The sequence below is a fragment of the Hyaena hyaena genome, unplaced genomic scaffold (genome assembly GCF_003009895.1).
Source record: "Hyaena hyaena isolate Hyena2069 unplaced genomic scaffold, ASM300989v1 scaffold_395, whole genome shotgun sequence".
Classification (NCBI taxonomy): Eukaryota; Metazoa; Chordata; class Mammalia; order Carnivora; family Hyaenidae; genus Hyaena; species Hyaena hyaena.
In genome coordinates this window covers 896184-922076 of record NW_024081029.1, presented here as the reverse complement: position 1 = coordinate 922076, position 25893 = coordinate 896184, and the positions used below count along the sequence as shown (strand labels likewise).

Sequence of the window (25893 nt, the reverse complement as noted above, 5' to 3'; positions counted from 1 at the left end):
ATTCTCAAGCAGGGGGAGTATATTATCCCTGGAATGGAGGGCAACAACATGGTTTGGAAAACCCCACAAACAACCCTGATACCAATGAACTAGATCCTTGCCACTGGCACATGTAGCCCTGGCATCAAAACTGGCATCACCTGGAAGTTTTTGGAAATGGGAGACCTTAGGCTCCAATGGTACTACTGAATCAGGTTCTGCACTTTAACCAGACCCCAGGTGATCTGTATGTGCATTAAAGTTGGAGAAGGCACTGACCTACATGACTCTTCTAGCTCTAGCATATCTTAATTCCATGATTTCACACAAGCTTCCTCAAGGGCAACCAATAAACACATATAGCAGTGGAAAGCCCCAGAAAGAAGGGGTAATAAAAGATCAGAACAGAAATAAATAGCATGTTAAAGTACTAAGAAAATCATTGGATCTCATAGTTGGTTCTTTGATAAGATCAACAACACTGACAAACATTTAGCTTGGCTGACCAACAGAAAAAGAGAGAAGACTCAAATTGCTAAACTCAGGAATGAAGAGGAGAGGTTACTGTTGACCTTACAGAAACAAAAGGAATTAGAAGAGAATACTACTGGCAATTGTATGCCAAAATATTAGACAACCTAGATAAAATGAATAATTTCTAATAAAGATACAGATGACCAAAACTGACTTAAGAAACAGGAAATCCATAACAGGTAAAGATACAGAATTTGTCATTTAAAAAAACATCCCATAGGGGCACCTGGATGACATAGTCAATTGAGCATCCGACTCTTGATTTTGGCTCAAGGTCATGATCTCGGTTTGTGGGTTTGAGCCCCAGCATCAGGCTCTGTACTGACAGCTCAGAGCCTGGAGCCTGTTTCAGATTCTGTGTCTCCCTCTCTCTTTCCATCCTTCCCCTACTCGTGCTCTGTCTCTCTGTCTCAAAAATAAATAAACTACTAAAAAAAAGTTTTTTTTAAAAAAAACTAGGGAATAAATAAGGGAAGGGAAGCCAAAATAATATAAAAACAGGGAGGGGGACAAAAACATAAGAGACTCTTAAATATGGAGAACAGAGGGTTACTGGAGGGGTTGTGGGAGGGGGATGGGTTAAATAGGTAAGGGGCATTAAGGAATCTACTCCTGAAATCATTGTTGCACCATGTGCTAACTAACTTGGATGTAAATTTAAAAAATTAATTAAATAAAAATTTTTTAAAAAAGAAAAAAAAAACCCTAGAGACTTGCTGGAGGTGGGGGGAGCAGGGGGATGGGTTAAATAGGCAATGGGTATTAAGGAGGGCACCCGTTTTGATGAGCACCGGGTGCTTGTATGTAAGTGATGAATCACTAAATTCTTCACCTGAAACTTATATTACAGTCTATATTAACAAACAGGAATGTAAATGGATAATAACAGTATTAAAAAAAACACAAAAAAACCAGACACCTAAGAGACATAATAATGTATATTATGTATGGATCCTGATTCAAATAAACCAATTAAGAAGAGACATATTTAAGATAAGCAGCCTTTGAAAATGAGCTGAGTAAATAGTAGGTACTATTAAGAAATTATTGTTGGGGGGCCTGGGTGGCTCAGTCAGTTAAACGTCTGACTTCAGCTCAGGTCATGATCTCACAGTTCATGGGTTTGAGCCCAGCATCGGGCTCTGTGCTGACAGCCAGCTCAGAGCCTGGAGCCTGTTTCAGATTCTGTATCTCTCTCTCTGACCCTCCCCTGCTCATGCTGTCTCTCTCTCTCTCTCTCGATGTCTCTATGTCTGTCTCTCTCTCAGAAATATTTAAAAGATTAAAAAAAAGAAATTATTGTTAATATCAAAGTGTTTACAAATGGTAAGGCATACCGTTTGGAGTTTCCTTTATATACAGATCTTCTTCAAGATATGATGGGGTTACATTCCAACAAATGCATTTTAAGTTGAAAATATTGTAAATTAACACCTAACCTTTAATACACCGAGCCTACCTTAAATATGCTCAGAACATTAACATGCCTACAATTTGGCAAAATCATCTAACAAAAGCCTATTTTATAACAAAGTGTTGAATGCTCCATGTCACTTATTTAATACTGTACTGACAGTGAGAAACAGAACGGCTGACAGCACAGGGAGGTTTAAGTGTATTGTTTGTTTACCCTTGTGGCCATACGGCTTGACCAGGAGCCATTCTTATCTGTTGCTGTCCAACATCATGGGAAAGCTTGAGAAAAGATGAAAAGTTGCAATCTGAAGTATGGTTTCTCCTGAATGCATATCCCTTTCACATCACTGTAAAGTCAAAAAATCCTACGTTGGGGGTTGTTAAGTACCCCAGAAACAAAAATATGGAAATTGGTGAAATACAGTCAGCAAATATTGACAATTATTGATGCTGGGTGATGGAAACTTTAGGAGTCATTACTCTACTTTATGTACTTGAAAACTTCCATAATTAAAAGTTAAAGAACGGTTCTGCTTTCTCTTGCTTCAGGTCAAGGTTTATCTGCCAGCCTCCAATGAGAAGGCTACCTCTTTGCTGTTTTCCCATCTCTGAAAATAACCAAAACCACCTTCTGACTGGCACTAACACTGAAATGAATGATCTTATTTGGTGATTTAATGTTTCCAAACCATTCTTTTATATACTACCACTCATTCTTGGTTAAGGCACTGTGAAATAATAGTAATTATATATATATATACATAGGTTTTTACCCAATCCCTAACAAAGAGTTCCTAAAACCCTGATAATTTCCTGAGTGATAAGAGCCATTGAAACATCTTTTGTTATAATACTTGTTTTTTGTCCTTGGCTCCTGAAATACCTCCAGAGTTAAGGGTAAAAGGAGCACCTTTTGGGAAGTCCCTAAGGATGGAGGCTGGTTACCCAGGAGCAACAGCCATGTGATTAAAGGGTCGGAAGTTTCAGCTGAACCCCAAGCTCAACCCCAGGGAGGGGAGAGGGGCTGAAGACTGAGTTCAGTCATCAACAACCAGTAATTTAATCAATTAGACCTATGTAGTGAAACTTCCATAAAATTCCTAACCAAAGAATGAGAGAGCCACTGGGTGGGTAGACACCATGAGGTGCTAGAAGGGGGCAGTACCCAGAGACAGTATGGAAGCTTTGCGCTCCTTCCCACACACTTAACCCTGTGCACCTCCTCCACCTGGCTGTCCTGAGCTGTCCCCTTTTATAATACACCATAATCTAGCAATGAAACTCTTCCTGAGGCCTGAGCCATTCTGGCAAATTATCAAACTTTCTGAGGGGGTCACAAGAACCTGATTTAGACCTGGTTGGTCAGGAGCAGAGGTGACAACCTGGCCTAGCGGTTAGCATCTGAAATGAGGGGGCACCTTGCAGGAGTAACCCCCCAACCCGCGAAGTCTTCACTAACCCCAGGTACACAGTGTCAGAATTGAACTGATGCTGGAGAATTGGTTGGTGTGGGAAAACCTCCCGCATAATTGGTACCAGAAGTATTGTGAGCAGTAAAGGAAAAGCGCTTTTCTTTTAGGCATCTACTTCTCTAATCTTTAAAAGATGTCCATTTACAGCCTTTTCCAAGAGTTCCCTATGAAAATGCACTGGTTTCTTCTTCATGGGGCTCCCGTGTCATAATATAATCAACTTTTGTTTTGGAAAGTTCCCAAACACACCACCATAGAATACTTAGAAAATTTCTGGGAACGGGGCGCCTGGGTGGCTTAGTCGCTTAAGCGTCTGACTTTCGCTTAGGTCATGATCTCGCGGTTCGTGGGTTCAAGCCCCGCGTCGGGCTCTGTGCTGACTGCCAGCTCAGAGCCTGGAGCCTGTTTCAGTCTGTGACTTCCTCTCTCTCTGACCCTCCCCTGCTCACGCTGTCTGTCTCTCCTAGAAATAAATAAAACATTAAAAAAAAAAAAGAAAATTTCTGGGAACATTTATAAGTCAGGACAATAGTCAGTCGTCTTTGTTTTGAGGCAACATAAGAAATTTAGGAGATAAGTACAAATCCAAGAGCTCCTTGCTTTGCTCAGCTTATTCCACAGAAATAATTTAAATGTTGAGGGCACCACTGTGACTTAGAATGGCTAGATCTCTGATCTAGAAGACTTAGATCTCAGTTTCTCACATTCCCTGATACTGGAGAAATTTCTCATTTCTTTATATTTTACCTGTAAAATATTAGGAGAGACAATTGTCTTTGGCTGGGTTGTATTAAGACTGCAAGATCTTGACCACTCTTTTATCTGGTCATTGGTCAGGGCTGTTTATGCAGCTGATAGTCATGAGAGGTGAGGCTTTCTTACTGCTTCCAATAAAAGCAATGGGTTCTCCAAAGTCAGTGTTCCTCAGCTGCGACACACACCCACCACATGCAGAGCATCTTGCTGGACCATATGGTGTCTCCTAGGTGGGACTCTAGTTCAAGACAAAAGTGTGCTGATGTTCAGGCTGTTTACAGAGTCATGAGTAATAAAGCCCTTTGTCTCTGACCAGGAGTCTTGCGGCTTTTGCCAGTATCCAAGACCAGAATCAGGCTAATTTTTCAGCTTATAATTAGGGTAAACCCCAGACCTGATCAAAAACCAGGAATAATCTCAATCTTTAGTTTAATAGTGGAATACTGTACACTTAGGCTCCAAATGAGACACCACCATATACTGTAGGACTTGAGGCAGACTCTCAAAGTGAAATCACAGAAAACACGGAAGAGCACATTGCAAAAGGTGTGAATGGATGTGTGAAATAAGGTAAAGAGAATCAGAATGGCAAGGGGAGAGCTGGAAAACACAGGAAGGGTAGTCAGATGGCAGAGATCTCTAAAAGTAGACTTGCATATTCAGGAAACAGGCAATGGGAATTACTGTAGGGAATTTTGAGCAAAGAGACAGTGTAAACAAAACTCTGAAAATAAGTTTGAAGATGAGTCTGAAAGGATTATGCAAAATGAGTTTGGGAGGAAGAAGACCAAACTGCCTGCCATGAAGGACTATACCAGTAAGGAAAGAGAGGGGTCACAAATAATCCAAGGTTTTTGTCCTGTGAGGCTGGAAGTGAAAAATGAAAAAACTGAGTAATTGTTTGGGGGGGGTAAGGGGTAAAATCACATTGGTTTCAGATACGGTAAAGAATATTTATGTGGGAAGTATTCTCAACATATTTTTTCATCACATAGCTGTAAATACAAATTAAAGTTTGAGACTGGATAATCATTAACATAGAGATAATAGTGGCAATTATTAGATGCTTTCATCAGAGGAAATCGTTTATAGAGAAACAGAAGGAGGAAGGGTTAGCAGCCCAGCCTTTGGAGGATGCCAATAATCGTATGCTTGGAACAGAACCCAAAATTGAGTCATTTCAGAAAGAGCTCTTTCTTAGAACTTAGTACCTAGAGCAGCTTTCAAATTAAAGGTCACAACCTTAGTGGAGTATAAAATTGATTTACTCTGTCCCACCACAGTAAGGTCAGGCATTGTTTTATGAAACTTAAGTTCCAGATACATACAAATAAATGATGTATATACTGAGTTTTGATGAAAACAAATTTTTACAGTAGGTCTTGAGTCAAATAAGTTGGAACTCTGGTGTGGTGGTTAAGGGTACAAGCTTTGGAGTGAGGCTGTGGGAGTCTTAACTCTACTTGAATTATTATTCCCTGTGTGACTCCGGGAAAGTTTCTTGTCTCTTTTCTTTTTCTCTGCACTTTTTTGAGATAATTGTAGATTCACATGCAGTTCTAAAACATTATAGTGGTTGTGTGTACCCTTAACCTAGTTCCCCCAAAGGTAACAGCTTGCAAAAACTAGAGTACATTATAACCAGAATACTCATACTGAATTACACTCAAGATGCACGATGTTGCCATCAACACAAGGATCCCTCATCTGGGGATCCTCTCTCCTAACCCTTGGCAACTACTATTTTCTATTTCTATAGTTTTGTCATTTCAAGAATATTATATAGATGTAATCACACAGTATGTAACTTTTTATATTGACATTTTTTTCACTTAGCAAAATTCCTTAGAGATTCAGCCAAGCTGTTGGGTGTATCAGTAGTTTGTTCCTTTCTATTGCTGAGTAGTATTTCTACCTGGAAATTTTCTTAATGGGATAGGCCTCACTTGCCTCATCTATGAAACAATACTAGAGCTTTGAAGACTAAACAAATTAGGATGTGTTAAATATTTAGAAATGTTTGGGACATACTAAGAATAAAACATTGTTAGTGACTAAAATTATTATGGTTCTCCATAAACATAAGTGCAACAATTTAAAAATAAAGCTTTTTTCAATGACTATGTGACACAGTGTTACTTGCTAAGAATATCTCTTAGATATGTTCCTTCCATTTTTCATGATCGTGGACATTAAGCCTTAACCCAAAGGAAAATGTCAAGAAGCCAGTATCACAGTCTTGATCAAATAATATTTCACGCAGGTGTATCATTTCCCTAATTCAAATAACATCCCAACTATTTCAATGCTCACAGAGATGGGCAGTAATCTGGACAACTGCAAATTCACAGAATCCATTTAAGAGGCTAGTAATGAGTACAGAAAAAGGAATTTAATATTTGAGAAACTAAAGATAGCAAATTATGTGCTTTTATTATTTCATTTAATCTTCATAATTTTGTCGTGAGTTTCTATACTTTTAGACACAAATTAATGGTATATGAGATGAGATGCCAGGTGATTGATTAGTGTTGTAAGCAAGATACCTTTCTGCCCTCAGAAGAGACTTTATATTTAACAGGAGTGACAGACACATTGCATGTAAAACCAACCATCACTGTAAGAAATCAGTTCACCAGAAGAAACTTCAATCTTGATAAAATTTAAAATAAAACAAAACCCAAAGGCTCATAGTTCTAATCTGTAACCTCCTAGAGTTTGTTATGTTAAAAAGCAAATTTTTAGGAGGCTGGAAGCCAGTGTTAACACTTCATCTATTAAAAAGTCAACTGTTATAACACATCCATAATAACAGATAAGAGACAGAATTGAAACAGTTCAAGGGTAAAGGTCTCCTGAAAAGTTCTGAGCCTACATACATTTCAGCTTTCTCAGATCTGAAAACAGGACCCACCCCAGACTCTGAGCTGCTAGTGCTACATGTGGGCAATACTCTTTAACTCGTGTTTATTGTTACAAGTACTTTTAGAAAAACTTTTTTATCACATAATAACACAGTAAAACACTAGCATTTTACATAATTGAAATGAGGTAAGAGAAGTAGAAAATGATAATAAAAAAGACAGGGATGAAATGACTCAAAAAAGTTAATGAGTAAAGCCCTTTCCCTTCCACCATTCTGATAGTCCTTTTTTTTAAAAAAGAAACTAATTCCAGAAAGACTTTTCAGTAAATACATTCTTGACCAACATTACCATATACCACATGACTAGAAATTTACTAAGATCATCAAAGTATTGACACAGTTCACATGTTCTGGGCTTTTTATGTGCTATACTGTTACAGTTCACCTTGTTTCCCTTTCTGATTTCACCTATGATAATCATTCACAAAAATTCCCACAAATACAAGATGAAAAAGAGGAGGCTGACTCACAGTAGGCTTGATTCTTTCAGTAGTACTTTGTATTAAAGAAATGGAATTTTGCCAGATTGAGTCCTAGGGAAGAAGTCTTCAAGAAGGGCATAGATTTGTTGGATTTTAGGCAGCATTTTTTTAGTACCTAGTCTATTAAAGGAATTAAAACCTTCCTGTGTGGTGACTGGTAAATAATAATAATAGCAGCTAACATAATAGTAAGTGCTTGCTACTCACTGAATGAATCAACACCTCCTCTTTTTTTCATTGTCTATGAACTGTCAATCAACTAGGTAATACTGATTTGCTCTTTCATTGAATTATATGTAACTAGTTATATTAAAATCAGAGTCAAAGATGTAATAAAGATATAGTTTGACTATGGGAAATGAGATGAAACTCAAAATAATTTACTTATTCAAAGTAAAGTGCTGAAGAAGAAACTACTGGGCATTTGCAGAGACAGAACTGCCTTAGTCTTTTCTGGTGTGACCAAATGGACTGAGCACAGTACCACCCCAGGTCTCACATGGACACCAAGAAGTTTAAAACAACCTCCGTTCTCAAGGATATTACACTTGAACTAGGACGATAAACACAAGAGGTAGAGAACAAGTAAAAAGTCTTAAGCTCCAAGTTCTCTGAAGAACTTGAGTGGATGGAGAAATGAATGTGGGCCACAGCTGTCAAGGAGCACTTCCTTCGTGAAGCGCACTTCTAGACTAAAGGGTGGTGTGGGAGGCACAGCAGGCGCAGGGGCGCAGGGGCGCAGGGCCGCAGGGCAAGGAAGGGAGAAGGGGAGTAAATGCTCCGGGTGGAACACTGTAGGAACAAGGCAGGAGAGGAGGCTGATGGCACTCCTGGCACGCAAAGCCGGTCTCCGGTGTGTACTAGGAGAGTGTGTGCTGAAGCTGGGGGACTTTTAGCACCCAGGCTAGGTGGGAGAATATAAGTGATAAGAGTTACATTTATTATAAAACGTGTAATTTACCTTCAGCTCCTTAACGTTAGGCGCAGATTACAGAAGAAAAAATTATTGGTTTGGGGAAACTTCATATATTGGAGCATATGTACTACTTTTGAGAGCGGTTTCACTGGAAAGTACTGCTATTACAGGACCAAGCTGAAAGTGCTCCGTGTTATGGAAATCTACAAATCAGAACAACATTCCGGACGGGATACTTCAGATTCCTGGCATCCGTTTGTTTTTGATTACTGTGAAATTCACAGAAATATATATTTTTCACAAATGATAAAAATAAATTTTTTTACATCTTCCCAACAAATGAAAAAATAGCCATAGAAAAATGTGATATAATTTTGAAATAAAGTCCCCTTAAAACATATTTAACAAATATCCTAAAGGAACAGCATAAACATATATGCTTTACTTGGAACCACGAGGATAAAGATTTTAAAGGCAAGACACTGAAAACCCTAATCCTGCACAAATGAAGTACCTGTATGGAAAATGTGGCAAATATTTTTGCTACTCCAGTTATTGCCATGGGAAATAAAACCTAAAGCTGACAGTCTCGCTTATGGAAAACAATCAAAAGGTGGTTAGAAATTAAAAAAAAAGAAAAAACAAAGAAGATAGAAAAGAAAGGAAAAAAAGCTGAAAGATGTTGGTGTGGCACGCACCTTCTGTATCATCGCGCATTTGCTCCACCAAATCTGTCAAATCCTCCCAAGAGTCTTTGCAAACGGCAAAAAGAAAGGAAAAGAAAGATAAAATGTCATGCAAGCCAAGAAAGAAAAGTGCTATTAAAAACAAGGTTTCAAAAGGACAACTGAAAGGGAGATTTCCTAGGATTATTTCAGTTTAACCCAGAGATTAACAGTGAAAAAGGCTGGAAACGTACCCAAGGAGGAGTAGGACTCTAAGCAGAGATATCAACTACTACTATTAAATTTGTTCCCAAGCTAAAATAATTTCAAAGTTTCTAACAAAAGGAAACAAGGATTCATATCCCATAAAAAAATAACAAAGATTTTTTTTTTCCACTGAAAATCAAGATTAGGCTCTTTGTGTTTTAAGTGCATACAACACTGGCCTCATTTCAACGTTTGTTTTGACCACTTTGGTGAAGCTGGAAAATATGTGGAATGCTTTTTAGATTCAGGCCAAATTTCATGATACAAACTAGTGACTTTTCTGAAAATAACCAAAGAAAAGTCCAAATACCTTTCCCAAAGCCCTCCACCCATACAGTTCTTCCCCAAGCCAAAAATAAAGGAAAAGATGCTGCTTTGAAGACAGACAAAATAAATCATTTATAATTCAATACAGATGTGTACTCAGTTAAAAGTATATACTCTCTCCTTTTACTATAAAGCCAATATTCTTGTACACAGAATATTCCATATGAGGTCAAAGGACAGAAAAGAATGCGAAGATTACAAATATAGTAACTTCTGTGTCTTAAGGCTGTAACATGACTTTGGAAATAAATTTTGAGAACCAATAGAAAGTTTTCAAAAAGCACACCAGCTTCATCACAGAAATTCTGAAGCTATTACATTGTACACATCTGCAATATTCGTACTAAAACTCACAAAATCACGTGAATTTCATGCGTGTAAATATGCAGCAAATAAAGGGAAATTCTCAGAGGATGAAGCATACAAAAATGAAAATGGGCATGTTAAGCCTTCCTTCTTGAAAAACCTATCACAGAAACCAGCACAGGGTCTGATCTGAAGCAACAAGTGGGAATCACCATCTAGGAAAAGAATTTATCATTTTGCCTGCTTTTTTACTAGTTTATTATATTATCACTGTAATTCTTCAACAGGTTAATTTTTAGTTCTGATATGACATAGTGGTTTCTTAAGTGGGCTGTAAGGGCACAGTCTACTGCTAAATAAATATATGATCACTTATCCTACAAAAATATATAAAAAACATACAAATATGTAAAAAAATTTTTAATTTAAATTCAGAAACAGGGAAGCAGATGAGGATGTAATAATCTGATATGTGATTAAAGTAGCACTTTTTGAAAATTATATATAGATTGTTGGTTAGGCCAGACATGAGGACAGGTAATATAAAGAGAATGCAAGACTCTAGAACCTTTTACACTTGTACTGCCTCCCAATTAAAAAGTCTAGAAATTAGGGTCGCCTGGGTGGCTTAGTCAGTTGGGCGTCCGACTTTCGCTTCGGTCATGATCTCGCGGTTTGTGGGTTCGAGCCCCGCGTCGGGCTCTGTGCTGACTGCCAGCTCAGAGCCTGGAGCCTATTTCAGAGTCTGTATCTCCCTCTCTCTCTGACCCTCCCCTGCTCACGCTGTCTCTCTCTCTCCTAGAAATAAAAAAATAAATAAAAATATAAAAAAAAAATAAAAAAATAAAAAGTCTAGAAATTAATAATTAGAAAACCAAGCACAGGAGTAGGGCACAGAGAACTAGGATTAAATCCCTAACTTGTGTCAACATCCCAAGCAAGTCACTTTACAAAGGGAGACAGGAGGGCACAGTGGTTCCGAGAACAGATTCAGGGTCACTGGGGCCGGGATCCCAGCTCCTCCTCATGGGCCCTATGACCTTGTCCCCATGCTTCACCTCTTTCTCAGTTTCCTCATTCTGGAAAACAGGGAAAAGAGCAGTTACCTATCTTACAGCACTGTTGTGAGGAGTAAAAGGGTAACACACACCCAAGTCCTTCATGTTAATATTTTTCAGCCAAATATATTTTGAAACTCAGATTATTATTTTTTTTAATTTTAGAAAGGCAAAATGGTAAATACTGAGAACAAGAAACCCCACAAAACCATGCAGAACTAGCAGCCGTGGGGGAGTACTTCATAATCAAGCACATTAGTATTTTTGTAGGAAATAAGTGAATGTTCAAATTAAATAGGATAAATAAAGACTATAAATAACCTCAAATAAATTCAGGTCATGTTTTAGCACCAAATGAATTCAGGCAAATTTATGAAAAATGGTCTTTGTTTTTAGAGCTTTTTTGGATTTTGCAATTGTGTATATGTATGTGCAAAGCACGTAGGTAGTTTCATATAGAAAAAGCATAATATATGCGTTAGTTACTATTATTTTATAGTAAATTAGTGCTAAAATACACTATATATAGATAGATTTCCACATATCTCTTTCAAGTATAATCTCCTGACAATATGCTATAAGTTTATATTATGTAGGAGTATAGGTTTACAAGAATGTACTCTTAACCATCACATTACTTTACAGACTTGCTAGGCTGACCTTGTGAAAAGTCAGCAAGGTGAATATTGCTATTTTATCCTTCATTTTCTTTACCAAGAAACTATATTTGCCACCTAATAAAATAAAAGTACCTAATTATCGAAGTAAAATATAAAGATCCTCCAAGATTCATGCACAGAAGAGCTCTGGAAAGCGAATTTCTAGGTAGGAATGGTTGGCAAGTACGAGGGACCTCTCTGACTTTCCCCTTCCATGTCCCGTCAAGAGCAGTTCCCAGTCTGTTCCGACCAGACATATTTTGTTTTTAAAACAAAATTTAAAGTTATGAGTCTCAGATTGATGTAATCAATATAAAAAGAGCCCTCCTCCCCTGAAAGATAAAAGGCATGTTTTCTCCTTCTAAAGTTGTTCTCCACGTACCCTGGCATGCTCAGGATTTCACTGCAATAAAGAATGGATGCTGTGCTGTTCTTCTACATTCCTCAAAGAAGGACTTACAAAATATTTGAAAAATTAAGCTATCTCGAATATGTTCAAATTGTCAAAACAACAACAATGAAAGTGTATAATACATGAATCAAAGATAGTAGTAGTATGGACAATTCTGGTCTTTTCCCAGGAATGTTTCGTTTTTCCAGGTTTTATACTTTGTTGCTTTCAGCATGTTTTTGTTGATCTAAAAATCTATAGTAACTTTAATTTGTGTCATAGTAATACATATTCACAAGTTTCAGAGCAATAACCTAAAGGTTTGCTAGTTGATACAGAAGACAGACCCGTATTAAAATTTTGCTATAGATGATATATAATTCAGAGTTGTATCAGTCAGAGCTATGTCAAATGTACACTGTAAATGTTAAAGTAAATAGTAAAGGGAGCTTCCAAAGTTACTCTGGCTAAACAGACAGGCTCATTCCCACTCGGAACACTGATTCCTTGTGAGTGCATAGCTTAGAAATGTCACTGTGTGTGGTGCACTAAGTCTGGTCATGAAATATAAGGACCACCACTCCACTCTAAATGCTTGGATTAAATGGTTAAAAATGGTGCACCTAACAGAGTCATGAGATGCACATGAACAAAGACATTTTCTAAAGTCAAGAAATAAGAGACAAGGCAGGGAGTGTACAATGGCCCCAAATTAAGAAAGCATACCATATCTGAAGTTCAATGACTTATCTTCTTGGCCATCATTCTATTTCAAGTCTAAGAATGAGTAAGTCAACAAACTAATATACATGGCTCTGGAAATAACCAGGAAGTACCACAAAATATTTGCTCTTACAGAACATGGTGACTCAATGGTGATGGCTATGTGGCCTGGTAGGAGGGGCCCTGGCTTTGACATGGATAAAGATTTGGGGTAGGGCCACTACTCTCACAAGGCCTTGGGCCCTGTGTAGTTCATCTTTTTCTCAGATGAGGGAAGTAGCTGAAGCTCCTTGTCTCTCCTGAGAAATGCTTGAATGAGCTCAAAGTGCTTCCCCATTGCTTATGTATCCAGGACTGTGAGATCTCTCTTCTTGATAGATTCTTTTTCCAGGAGTCTTGTAACTATTGAGAACAAAGTTACAGTCAAGTTTAGAGATAAATCTAACCAAGTTACATTGTCTCTTTGATATTAGGGGGGCTCTGATTTAAAGTCTTATTCTTAAAAAGTTTATTCCAGTTTCTTGGGGGAAAGCCTTCCTGAAGCCCCACCTACTGACCGTAAAGCACTCTTTAATCGACTATTATGAAAATGAAAGCTAACTAATTTAAAGTACTTAGCATACCTTAGATTCAATGTCAACTTTACCTTTACAAGAAACTGACAAGCTGGATTCCTCCAAGTATATTTGCCATAATTAAAAAAGAAAATAGGGGCGCCTGGGTGGCTTAGTCGGTTAAGCGTCTGACTTTCGTTTAGGTCATGATCTCGCGGTTCGTGGGTTCGAGCCTCGCGTCGGGCTCTGTGCTGACTGCCAGCTCAGAGCCTGGAGCCTGTTTCAGTCTGTGACTCCCTCTCTCTCTGACCCTCCCCTGCTCACGCTGTCTCTCTCTCTCTCTCCTAGAAATAATAAAAATAAAAAAAAAAAGAAAGAAAATGGAGTGGGGTTAAATTAAAAAAAAAAAAAAACCTAAATATTAAACACAGGGTAAAAATAAGCCAACATAAGCAGACCAAATGACAAGTTTAAAAGCTGAGATGCTCTTAAACTAATAACCTAATTAGCTTTATAATAGAAAACTTAAACTAATTTTAAAAAGTACTAAGAGGTTCTGTTCTAATAAACCAGTAATTTATGCCAAGATCTATCTTTTCCCCACAGTAGAGTAAAAACAAAAATATCACCAAAGAAACACAAAGGGTCCTGGAAAAAAGTAACATTAAGTGATTGTGATCCTGTGATTTATAATAAGAAATATCTATTTGGTCTTCCTCTGCCCCAGTCCCTAACACAGGGCTCCTGAAACCCCTGTAAATTCCTAAGTGATACAAGCCCTAGGAGCATCTTTTGTTCTAATGAGGGGATTCTAGGTGGGCTCCTCGATGGGGGCTGGTCCCCAAAATGACCAAGCCATGCTTATATGTTTGGATTTCTCAGCCCCATCTCCCACTTCTTTAGAGATCGGGAAAGGGGCTGGAAATGGAGTTTATTGATCATTCCTATGTGAGGAAGCCTCCACAAAATCCTAGAAGTACATGGTTTGAAAGCTTTCCAGTGGATGAACACATCTACATACCAGGACAGTGACACACCAAATGCCCCTGCATTTGGGACCCTCCCACACCTCACCCTATGTATCTCTTCATCTGGCTGTTCATCTGTATCGTTTTATCATAACTCTTAAACTGGCAAACTTCAGTGTTTCCCTGAGTTCTGTGAACTGTTCTAGAAAAATAAGTGAATCTAAGGGGAAAGAGGTCAGGGGGACCTCTGATTTGTAGTCAAGTTGGACAAAAGTTGTGGGTAACCTGGGGATCTACTACTCGTGATTAGTATCTAGAGTGGGGGGCAGTTCTGTGGGGCTGAGCTCTTAACCTGTGGGATCTGACACTACCTCCAGGTAGGCAGAGTCAGAAGTGAGTTAAACTGCATACCCAGCTGGTGTCACAGAATTGGTGTCGCACCACCCGCCCCATGCACATACATTTGGTGACTAGAAGTGTTAGAAGTGAAGTGTTCTGTGTGAAAGGAGAAAGACACAAAAGTACTATAGGTTTTCCTAATACGGTTATCAACACTTGGGCTATTTAATACTTGGGTTTTATGTTGAGCAAAAGATTTTACTAAGGCAGTTAGTACAGCGAGTCTATACAGAAGTCACAAATATGAAATATCCACAGGTGCTTCCCTTCAGAACTAAGTAACTGTGACATAAGGTAAAGAGAGATTGGTATTAGAGAGATAAGAGAAGATAAAACGGATTCCTAAATCAGGTGAGCAAGCTCCGTGATACTGGAAGGCTAGGGAGGACATGGCCTGGTGGGGGGTGAGAGGGTAAGGGAAAAGGGGCCTCCCCACATCAGTAGAGCCTCTTTGCCCCCTTGCCTGGATGGCTGCAATGGCAGAAATAATCATGAAGTGTCTGATACACCTCAGTTGGGAAGCTTGCTGCCCACAGGACTAGACATAGTGGAATTGAAGTCTAGTACACACCCTGAATTTTACCGCTCTAGGAGAAAGAAAAGAGAAATCCTAGCAGCCTTTTCATCCCAGAAAACAAACTCCAGCGGGGCGCCTGGGTGGCTAAGTCGGTTGAGCTTCCGACTTCGGCTCGGGTCATGATCTCTCGGTTTGTAGGTTCGAGACCCGCGTCAGGGGGTTTGGATTCTGTGTTGGATTCTGTGTCTCCCTCCTTCTCTGACCTTCCCCTGCTCGCGCGCGCTCGCGCTCTTCTCTCAGAAATAAATAAAACATTAAAAAAAAAAACCCTCCAGCAATCATAGAAAACTTCTCATTGTACATTTAACAGTAAAACTCATTCTCTTCTAAAGATATTGTCACTAGCTTAAAAACACCAACAACAGATAAAACATAAGCATGGAGTTTACAGCTGCTAAACCAACTGTCCTAAAAAACCACAACTGTTTCCTTTGGAAAGTTCAGATTTCAGTACTGCGAGAAACCACAACCAACTGCAGCAGCAAAAGACAAAAAGAAGTAGCCAATATGAAAGTTCACCACAGCATGCTATTAACATTTTTAAAATGTGGTGACAGCAGCTTGGAAATGTGTGTAAAAAATTAAAATATATTACTATTTAAGCCAGAAACTCCACTTCTAAAAATGAAAATTGGTAAACTGTTCAAACTATAAACATAATTTGGGTAAAAATACCCAAAATGTCAGGGGTGGCCAAATTTAGAAACAATATAAAACTCTGTAATAAGGAAGTCAAAGAAATTACAGAATATCCAAAAAACTAAAGACATTAAGTGAGGTGATACAGATTTCTATTTATTCTGGTGGAAAGATACTACAGAGGAAAAAAGGCAGGCCACACAACACAGGAATGGTACGATTTTGCAGTATAACTGTGTGAGCCTGTAAGTGAACTCTGTGTGCGTGTGTGTGTGTGTGTGTGTTTGTGTTTCTAATTTTTTTTAATGTTTAGTTTTCAGAGAGAGACAGAGTGTGAGAGGGGGAGGGGCAGAGAGAGAAGGAGACATAGAATCCAAAGCAGGCCGTAGGCTGAGCTGTCAGCACAGAGCCCGACGTGGGGCTCGAACCCATGAACTGGGAGATCATGACCTAAGCCAAAGTCAGACACCCGACTGAGCCACCCAGGCTCCCCATGTGTGTATATATTAATAAAAAAGACTATCTGGTTACTAAATCTTATTAGTGGTTATCAATAGGTTCTAGAACTGGGGCACCTGTGTGGCTCAGTCTGTTAAACATTCGACTTTTGCTCAGGTCATGATCTCATGGTGCATCGGGCTCTGTGCTGACAGCCCAGAGCCTGCAGCCTGCTTTGGATTCTGTGTCTCCCTCTCTCTCTCTGTCCCTCCCCGACTTGTGCTCTGTGTCTCTCTCAAAAAATAAATAAACATTAAAAAAAATTTTTTTAAACAGGTGATAGAACTTTAGGTGAATTCTACTATTTTGTATTTTACACCCTTCTTTATTCTGTAACTCTTACAATGTGAATACATCATTTATATAACTAGAAAAATATAAAGCTGTTTTCATAAAATACTTATATTCATAATATATATTATTAGAAAACATTTTCAGCACACTGACATATATACATTTTACTTTGTGAATATTTAATTATAATGAAAAATAAATAATTATTTAGGGGCCATTTGTCAAGAAGACTATTTCTCTGTCCCTCTACACATGTGCTTCTAGGCTCATCAAATCTTTCTATCTGTTCTCTGGCAAAGTTCAACTATGAAAAATTGCAAGGAACAGTTTCTTGTGTTTACTCCTCTGGACTGAAAAGCTCTTCGTAGCAGCTGTAGTGGATGGGGGCGGGGGGCTGGAGGAACCACAATGGAAAATCATGCCCCATTATACTTTCCATTTCCCCACAAAAAGGGAGTACTGCCAAAAAACAAAATACAGAACCACAACCGAAGAGCAGAGAATACTGTGGGTACTCTCAAATGATAGCACTCGCCCTTTCCGGCCAGGTCTCACAGGTACCCGGGTTTGGGAATCCGACAACGTGAATTCCAATCTGAGCTCCATCACTGAGTAGTTATCTAATCTGGTACAGCATTTACCTCTGGAAAATGATAAATATGTCAAAGATTAGTTTAGGAGGAATGACCTGCCCTGGAAGCTGATAACCCAAGGAAGAGTTACTATAAACTCCACTAAGAAAGGCACAAATTAAAGATTAAAGAAAAAGCTCTGTTCTAAGAAAGGTCCAGAAAGGCTCACCAACACAGAGGAAAGACAGTAAGGCACTATGCTTAGTGACAGTGCACTAATGTGGATGTCAGTGCAGGCCTAAGAAGGAGTTGGGAAGGAACTGGAGTGGGAAGGAGAGTCTGATTTTAGGGAGAGCACATTACGGTCAGTTTGGAGGCATCACAGAGCTCTGCTGACATTTCTCTCCCAGAAAGGATTTTACAAAAGTTGGGTAAAACTTACCTTGAAAGGGTGACTAGCCGAGCTCTTCCACAGCAAAGCAAAAAGAAAGGGATTGAACTTTGTCCAAAGAACTTTGCCCAGTAGGCTTCTGAGATGGTATTAAAAGCTACCACGTCCACGCTTTGAAAAGTTCACAAAGGCTGCCTTGTGCACATGTAGTCACAACTTGGAGAACCTGACAATATAAATCTGAGGCTATCTGGGCTGGTGGCAACAAATGTTCCGGTAATCTCACCAAGGGCAGATCACAAATGGAGGTGTGCCATACTGAAAGCCAAGAACAGTAACAGGATTCTGTTTGAATCCTAACAATTCAGGTTTTATTTTCCAAACGCTTCTGAAAGAAATAAGTCAAATGCATCTAAGTCTAGACCTTGTGGGTCACCTTGCGCACTGCAGCTTTTAGACAGCGTTGAAGACAAAGCATGCCAGTGCACAAATATGACTTGGAAATACTCAAAATGTCTACTAGAAACAAAAAAAAATTATTCTGACAAGTGAATCCAAAGCAGGAGCTCTGCTTTTAGGCATCTGTTCCTGCTCACGGACAGGAAACTGTTAAGGAAAGTACTTTTTAAATACGAGTCAGGTGGATGACTGCACACCTATAATACTGATTAGCCTTCTGCTGTAAAAATGAGGACTTTTCCTGATCATACTAATATACCCTCTTGTAGAGTATTTGGAAGACATAAAGAAGTATAAAGAATATCATAAAAATTACCTGTCATTCTACCGTCCACAGGTAATCCCTTTTTACATTTTTGGTGCATTTTGTCTTACTTGTGGTAAATATGTACCCCTGTATTTAACACAAATTGTGACCTGAATGTATGTAGTTTGGGAAATGGCTTTTAAAAATTATATTCTGGGGGCGCCTGGGTGGCTTAGTTGGTTAAGTGTCCAATTCTTGATTTCGGCTCAGGTCTTGGTCTCACAGTGTGTGAGTTTGAGCTCTGCACCAGGCTCTGTGCTGACAGCGTGGAGGCTGCTTGGGATTCTCTCTTTCCCTCTCTCTGCTCCTCTCCCACTCTCTCATTCTCTCTCAAAATAATTAAATTAAATAAACTTTAAAAATTATATTCTAAGCAATTCCCTATGCCATTAAGTACTCCTCCACAATCATTTTTTTAGGGCTTGGCGTATAGATGTTCTATAATTTATTGAACCACTCTCCTATCCAGCTACTCCTAACTTGCTTTTTAAGGTCCTGCTACTATAAATCACAAAACTGTATTTCTGAGTATTTCCTTAAGACAGATGTCTGGTATAATCACTGGGACTTAACTTCTGGAGGCTCTTGATGCACAGAGATTAAGTGAGCAAGGCTGCACCAATGTGTACGCCCACCAGCAGAGCCTGTGCCCAATGCTTCCCCTGCTTTCATCAGCCCTGAATAGTATTCCTGGATTTATTAGAAAACAACAACAAATTATTATATTATACTAAACTTCAATTTTCTAAATAAGACACAGTGAGTCTGGCACAGGAGTTAAATGACTAAAAAAAAAATTAATTAAGAAACTCAAGGGGTACCTGGGTGGCTGCGTCGGTTGAGCGTCTGACTTAGGCTCAGGTTATGATCTTACAGCTCATGAGTTTGAAGCCCCACGTCAGGCTCTGTGCAGACAGCTCGGAGCCTGGAGCCTGCTTCTTAGTCTGTGTGTGTGTGTCTCTCTCTCTCTGCCCTTCCCCTGCTCGTGCTCTGTCTCAAATACATTTAAAAATAAATTTAAAAACCTAAAAAACACACACACACACAAATTGTGAGTAATGGAGGGAAGGTATTCCAGTAATCTTTTCTTTCACCACTGATTATTTTCTGGGGTTATGGGACATTACTGCATTCACCCAAAGTGTGTTGGATAGCTACCATAAGCAGTACGCAGTACTATGACGCCGTCTGAAAGATGCAAAAGAAAGTTTTGCTCAAAGAACTTTCTTGTTTAATTTTTTTAACATTTATTTATTTTTGAAAGAGAGAAATAGAGCACGAGTGGGGGAGAGGAATAGAGAGACAGGGAGACACAGAATCCAAAGTGGGCTCCAGGCTCTGAGCTGTCAGCACAGTGCCCCATGCAGGGCTCGAACTCATGAACCATGAGAGCATGACCTGGGCCGAAGTTGGTGCTTAACCAACTGAGCCACCCAGGCACCCCTGCCCAAAGAACTTCCTACATAATTTCATTAATGAGGAATCATAGAGATTAAAATAAATCATTGGAGAATGATTCCAAGTGCATTCAATCAAGTGGCACAGACAATTCCCAATGATTTGAGAGAGATGATTTGGGAGATGAAGAGCAATGGACATACTAAAGAAGGGCTTCTGGAAGAAGGGAGTCAAGGGGCCTTTCCATTTCTTGATATAATATCAGCAGGGGGAATCTCAAGAGGGGAAATAGCAAGAATAATCTGGGTCCTGGAGAAGTGAGAATCTACAACCTGGCTAAAATAGGTTAAGTATGGAACAGGAGTATGAAAAAACATTAGATAAGTAAAATTATCCAAAGAAGGGCATGGAAATACTTGGCTAAAGACTAAGGATTCAATGTAGTTTTACTATTTCAATCCATAATCAGGAACATTTCTCTTACCACAAACAGCTTTACACATCATTTTGTATATCTACTTAAGAAACATTTTAAATTTAGCTCATAAAGGCACTGTCTGCCAGCCAGGTCAGGTTTAGTAGAGTGCCATTTTTGCTGTTTGGGATGATCTCTGCAATTATGTAAATATTTTCATGCACTTCATAAAAATGAGCAGAAAGAAGAAAAGGAAAACAAGTGGATAAAAGCTAAGATCAGCACTTTACTTGATGGCAATTGCCAAGCATGCCCCAACTGGCATGCTTTAGGTCTAATTTTGATGTTCACTGGACTTACTCTGGCTAACTCGGTGATCAACTGTGTACAAAACTGCTGGAAATAGGTTAGAGTTGATGTCCTTTGTTACATGCAGGTCTATTGTTGGACTTACATTTTACTGAGTTTCGGCATGGGAGTGCCCCAAGCAGGTTGAACTGTGGCTGCCCGAGTTTGAGTCCTGGCTTTATCACTTACTACGTTCCCAAATGACACTTAGTAAAATGGGGGTAATAATAGTACCTAGGCTGAAAGGGTTGTTATGATTATTAAATGACATACTACACACATATTATTTAGAGGGAACAGTTCTTGGCACGAAATAAGTGTTCAGTAAATGATCATGTCTCCTCCTGTTCCAACACCACCACTTTTTCAGGAATACTCTACATGTCATACAGAAGGCTGCCTGAACCAGGGTTCTTGCACAAGAATGAAAAGTTTGCTTTCATAAAGACTCATTTGGCAATTTTATGAAGAATGAATCAGGATAGGAAGAGAAATGGGTTTGGAGAAAAGCTGAAAGTAGGTGTATGAGTCTAGATGTGACCTAATTAGCTTCTGGTAGTTGTAGAAATGAAAATAAAAGACAAAATTAAGACTTTGTTGTGGAAGGGCACATATATCCTTCTTTTATGCCCTAACACGTGTAGCACTATTTGTTTAATCATAACAGAAAACTATAATAGCCAGAAGCCTTCTGTTTATACAAGTGTTGCATTAAATGGAGAAAGATGATTTTTATATAGTTCAGTCAAGTGCTACTTTTGATACAAATGACATATATTCACTTATGAAAATTGTAGCCTTGATTTTTCATCAACTTCAGTTAAAGTCATTTCACATAAGAAACTCTGAATATTGCATGCTTATCATTTTCTCAGTAAATACATGTTCATCATCAAAAAGATACAGGAATGTTCACATATAAGTAAGTGAAAAGGAAGTCTGCAGGTTACTAGGACTCAATATTATGAGTAATAGTTTTGTTTTTCTATTTTCTATTTCTATTCTAACAGGAGAAATGACTATCAAGTCTTATTCAGGAGATCTATTAAAATTCACATATAATTTAATATACGCTTATTTTATTAAAGTATGGGAGTAAACGCACATACATAATGAGAACTTACTGTTAAAACACTTAAGATTTTAATGTTAAAAAATTAACATTATGCACAACCAGAAGAGGAAAAAAAAATCTACCATTTTCACCACTACTCCCAACATTTTGTTCCCAGTAAGGCATGTGAAAACTTACTAGAAAGGACATCTGGAAAGGGGACGAAAATATACACTGACCATCTTTCAGTTCTGGCGTTTGAGTCTCTTTAAGTACTGTCTTCCTCTCCACTCCCACCCCTTAAGACTCCTTTGCCTCCAGTTTATGCCCAGATAACTCCTGCACATATTTTAGGTCTCAGCTCAAACATTACTTCGATTGGAAATCTTCTCTGGAATAAGATTTTTTTACTCTGTACCACTGCACTGCAATGATTGTCATTTTATTTGCTTGAAATACCCCACCCTGCACCTCCCAACTTGTCAAATAAGTGCAGAAAATCCAGAGGACCAGACTTGTTCACTGCGCTGTACCTTAGGACATGTATGAAAAGAACTGAGTTTTTAAAGCATTATTTGTTTTTCCTTTGAGGGTTTAAATGGACACTAAGAACTTTTCTACAGAAAAAAATGTACAGATATAAAATTTTTTGAATGATATTTAGGATCATGGGTCCCAGGTTTAGAAGCCCTGCAGTATAGTGAATTCATTCTCTTAAGTTTCTTGGTAAATAGCCACTTGGCTTCCCCTGCCAAAAATGCCCAATGGGACAGGCACTTTTTTCATTAAAACATATGTATTTCACCCCAAGCAGAACTGGGTTATACTAGGGTGTGGTGACATTAAAGAGAAAAAGTACACTGGCAAATGTCAATGGAGTGATCTCAACACCAGACACTTCCCACAGTCGATGAATAATAAACACTTTCCATTACATCTTTAAGGGACTTTTCCTGGCTTATTACAATAGGGAATATTCTACTGATAAGATGTATCTTATGTATTGTATGGAAAAACTGATCACAAATCTGCACCCATAATCTGAACGCAGACTGTTCTTTGGGAAATGTGAAAAGCTGTCTATTTCTTGGTCCCTAGAACTGGACTTCGTATCAAGGGATGACTAATAAATACTTCTGACCATCAGACAGACCAGAATACGTCCTTGTATGTCAAGGACAGAGGTTTCATATAAACTACCTCTTTATACATTACAGTAAAATGCCAGCTATTCTAGTAACCACTAAAGCAAAATGCAACTACCAGGGCAACTGCAGAGTTATGCAATAACAGAATGTATTAGGTCTGCTCTCTACAATAACCTGAAAATCATCCTGTCTGTCCAATATGTCACTTCCTCCATAGTCTATCTCTTATTATCTGTATCTGAAAAGGAAGTTTCCTAAGGCAAAAAAGTAATTTCAAAGCTTATAGCTGTCTTTGTAACCAGATTTTAACTGTATTAAATTGATCATCTGTGGACATCATCTCTCAACATCAGATTCCCATGCTTTAAAAGGTTAATGGGAAAACAAGTATTGCTTGATAACTAAGTTGTATTTTTAATCAATTATCTTGTTTATGGAAGTCCAAGAAAGGATAATGCTACTACATGAATGTAAGCTTCTAATGTTCTACTTTGGTCTGTTGGTAAATAACTAGTTAGACTGCTCCAAAAAATTAGACATAAAAACAAATATATACATTAAATTGGTAATGTATTTAAAAACATGATGCAAACTATGGCTCCATGAATACCTATTACAAACATAGCTAACATTGATAGGGTTCTTTACATTAATTATCTCAATCTTCCCAACCTACAATCAGATAGTTACCACCCCTAAGTACTTGCTGTTCTCCAGCTCGCCCAGCTCACCATGTACTGCTGAAAATGTCTCCCCTCCCACCCCCCTTCACCCTGCGTCTGCCTGATGATCACCTAATTACGAACCAAAATGTCCAGGCCAGTCTCATTCACTGAATGAAGTCTTTCCTGAACTCTCTCCTCTTCTGTAGAATCAGTCTTAGGCTCTTGTCTTAGGGGAAATCTACACATTTATAGATATCCTCCTGGTTTTAAATAAAAGGTACTGAGAGAGAGATTACTTCCTTGACTACCAACAAGCACTGAAATAATGAAATGAATGTTTCTATTCCCACGTATTTAAGGGCTAAGCTAGGCAGAAACTCTGGGTCCAGGCCTGCACTGTGGGCTGCACGGTGAGAGGCAGGAGCTGGTTCAGAAAAAAGTTGAAAACTACAAAGCTTCTAGCTGAGGCCATGCACAATCTATATTACTGTCTTAAGAGGATGTATGATGCTTTATTCCCATTTTCTCTTGTGGGAGTCAGGATGCCTCATTGCAGATTTGTGTGGTTGGACATCTTTCCCTCTATGAATCAGCTGGAAAGTATAATGTGAATCCTCCTGTGTGTCCAGGCACCAGCTGCTCCATTTTGTCAACAAGGTGAGATTCACACTATCACTGGCCTGGCGATAACTGATTACATGCTGATAGCTAAATTATACCTAATACTTATCACTGGTATTAATATTAAAGCAGATGCTTCTTGAATCCAAATGACTGTTCAGACATTGTTGAATTAGCCAGTGGAGCAAGGAAATAAAAGCCCTGAAAAGCACCGCCTTATTTCATAGATCCCTAATCCTACAGATGTTTGGACTTTCTTTTATTATATCTATTTCTAATTGCTTGAAATTATTGTTTCTCTTGCCCAGTTTAAGGCAAAATTCCAAAAATCAAGGACAGTATTTCCTTATTTTCCTTCACATCCTCTATAGTTGATTCTAAGGTGTCAGGAACTTCCTATTTGTCTATTTTCCTTAATCAAAGGATGTGCCACTTAGAGTTTAGGCTGCAGCCCTTGTACATTTTCCATCACAGATCTCTCCATGAAGGATTCATATAGAACTACTGTAAATGCTTACATGAACCAAACAGCTCATTTTTGCTCACTCATAGGAATCCTATTCAAGAAACAAATACATATTTGAAGTACTAAAAATGTTAAAAATTACTTATGAAACAATAATATACTGGACTTTACAATTAAGGGAATATTTCATATTGTATTACTTTCAAAATGGATGAGAGTATTTTTGAAAACGAACTATGTAAATTGAGGTATTCACTGAAAGACTTCTTGGTAGCCTTTTAAAAACGTATTTTTCTTCCCTAAAGATGCTTAAACCTTTGGAGGTTGTTTTTAAACAGTACTGGCATTCTATAGCATTCCAGCTGATGTCTGCCAACCCTTGTGCACATTCTGAGACTTAGAGCCAAGGAAGCTGTCCAACTGACAAACTGATTGTGAAGACACAACGGGTCTTAAAAACTACTTAAATATTGCCCTTAAAGACACACCCAAAATGACTGCTTTGTGTTCTGTGATATTCATTGTCTCGAAAACTTTCTCAAGGCTAAGCCTAACTGGGGAAATAAAATCCTTTTCAGACATAAAGGGTGAGATCTGAGTCACGCTAAGATTGCAACACAAGGTCAAGGGCGAGGAATCACTTTTCCTAACCCAATCTGCTATGTGCAATTCACCTTATGCCCTCCACTTAGCAGATATGCCTACATACCAGGCAGATGTTGATAAAGAAATTCTCATTTGTGAGCATTTCTGCATTATTTGAAGGCTAAAGAATAAACACTAGTTAAAAGGCCATTACATAAAAAACAAAATATTTGCAGCTATGACTCAAATTAATTCTCTTCTATGGCATGGACTTAAGAGAATTAAGGGTACAAGCTAAAAACCTGTGATAATTTAGAAAAGGTTCTGGGACAAAGTCACAAGTCAAGCAACCTCAAAGGCCTCAAAGGTACTGACTGGAAATTTCAAATGGGTCATCACACTTAGCACATACAACGTATAAAAAGCAATGGCCAATAGATTCCATAGGTAGATACTTTACCTTATTAATCATGTGGAACCTTTTCAAGGCATTATGCTTTTTTAAGCATCCATATTCATTAAATAAGCACTGAATGTAAAGCTGCTTTCTTATCTATAGTCCACATTATTAAAAAAATACAATGTATGACCAAATATTTTCTAGGTATCATAGCCTATTTCACATTATACCCTGATACCTCTTGGTAAAATACCTCAA

At 38.5% G+C, this 25893-nt stretch overlaps 1 protein-coding gene across 14 annotated transcripts in view; it reads right to left on the bottom strand.

The window, feature by feature from the left end:
- Positions 1 to 25893, bottom strand: part of RUFY3 (RUN and FYVE domain containing 3) — a 79855-nt gene that overhangs the window by 37690 nt on the left and 16272 nt on the right. For 2 of the 14 annotated variants that reach the window (XM_039251813.1, XM_039251803.1), the window contains exon 2: positions 9180 to 9233. The exons of 11 other annotated variants lie outside the window; for them this stretch is intronic. In XM_039251813.1, the coding sequence (XP_039107744.1) occupies positions 9180 to 9233 (54 nt within the window). Of the gene's footprint in view, positions 1 to 4148; positions 4172 to 9179; positions 9234 to 25893 lie in introns of those variants that run through there. One more of the 14 variants, XM_039251808.1, reaches the window with a different exon arrangement.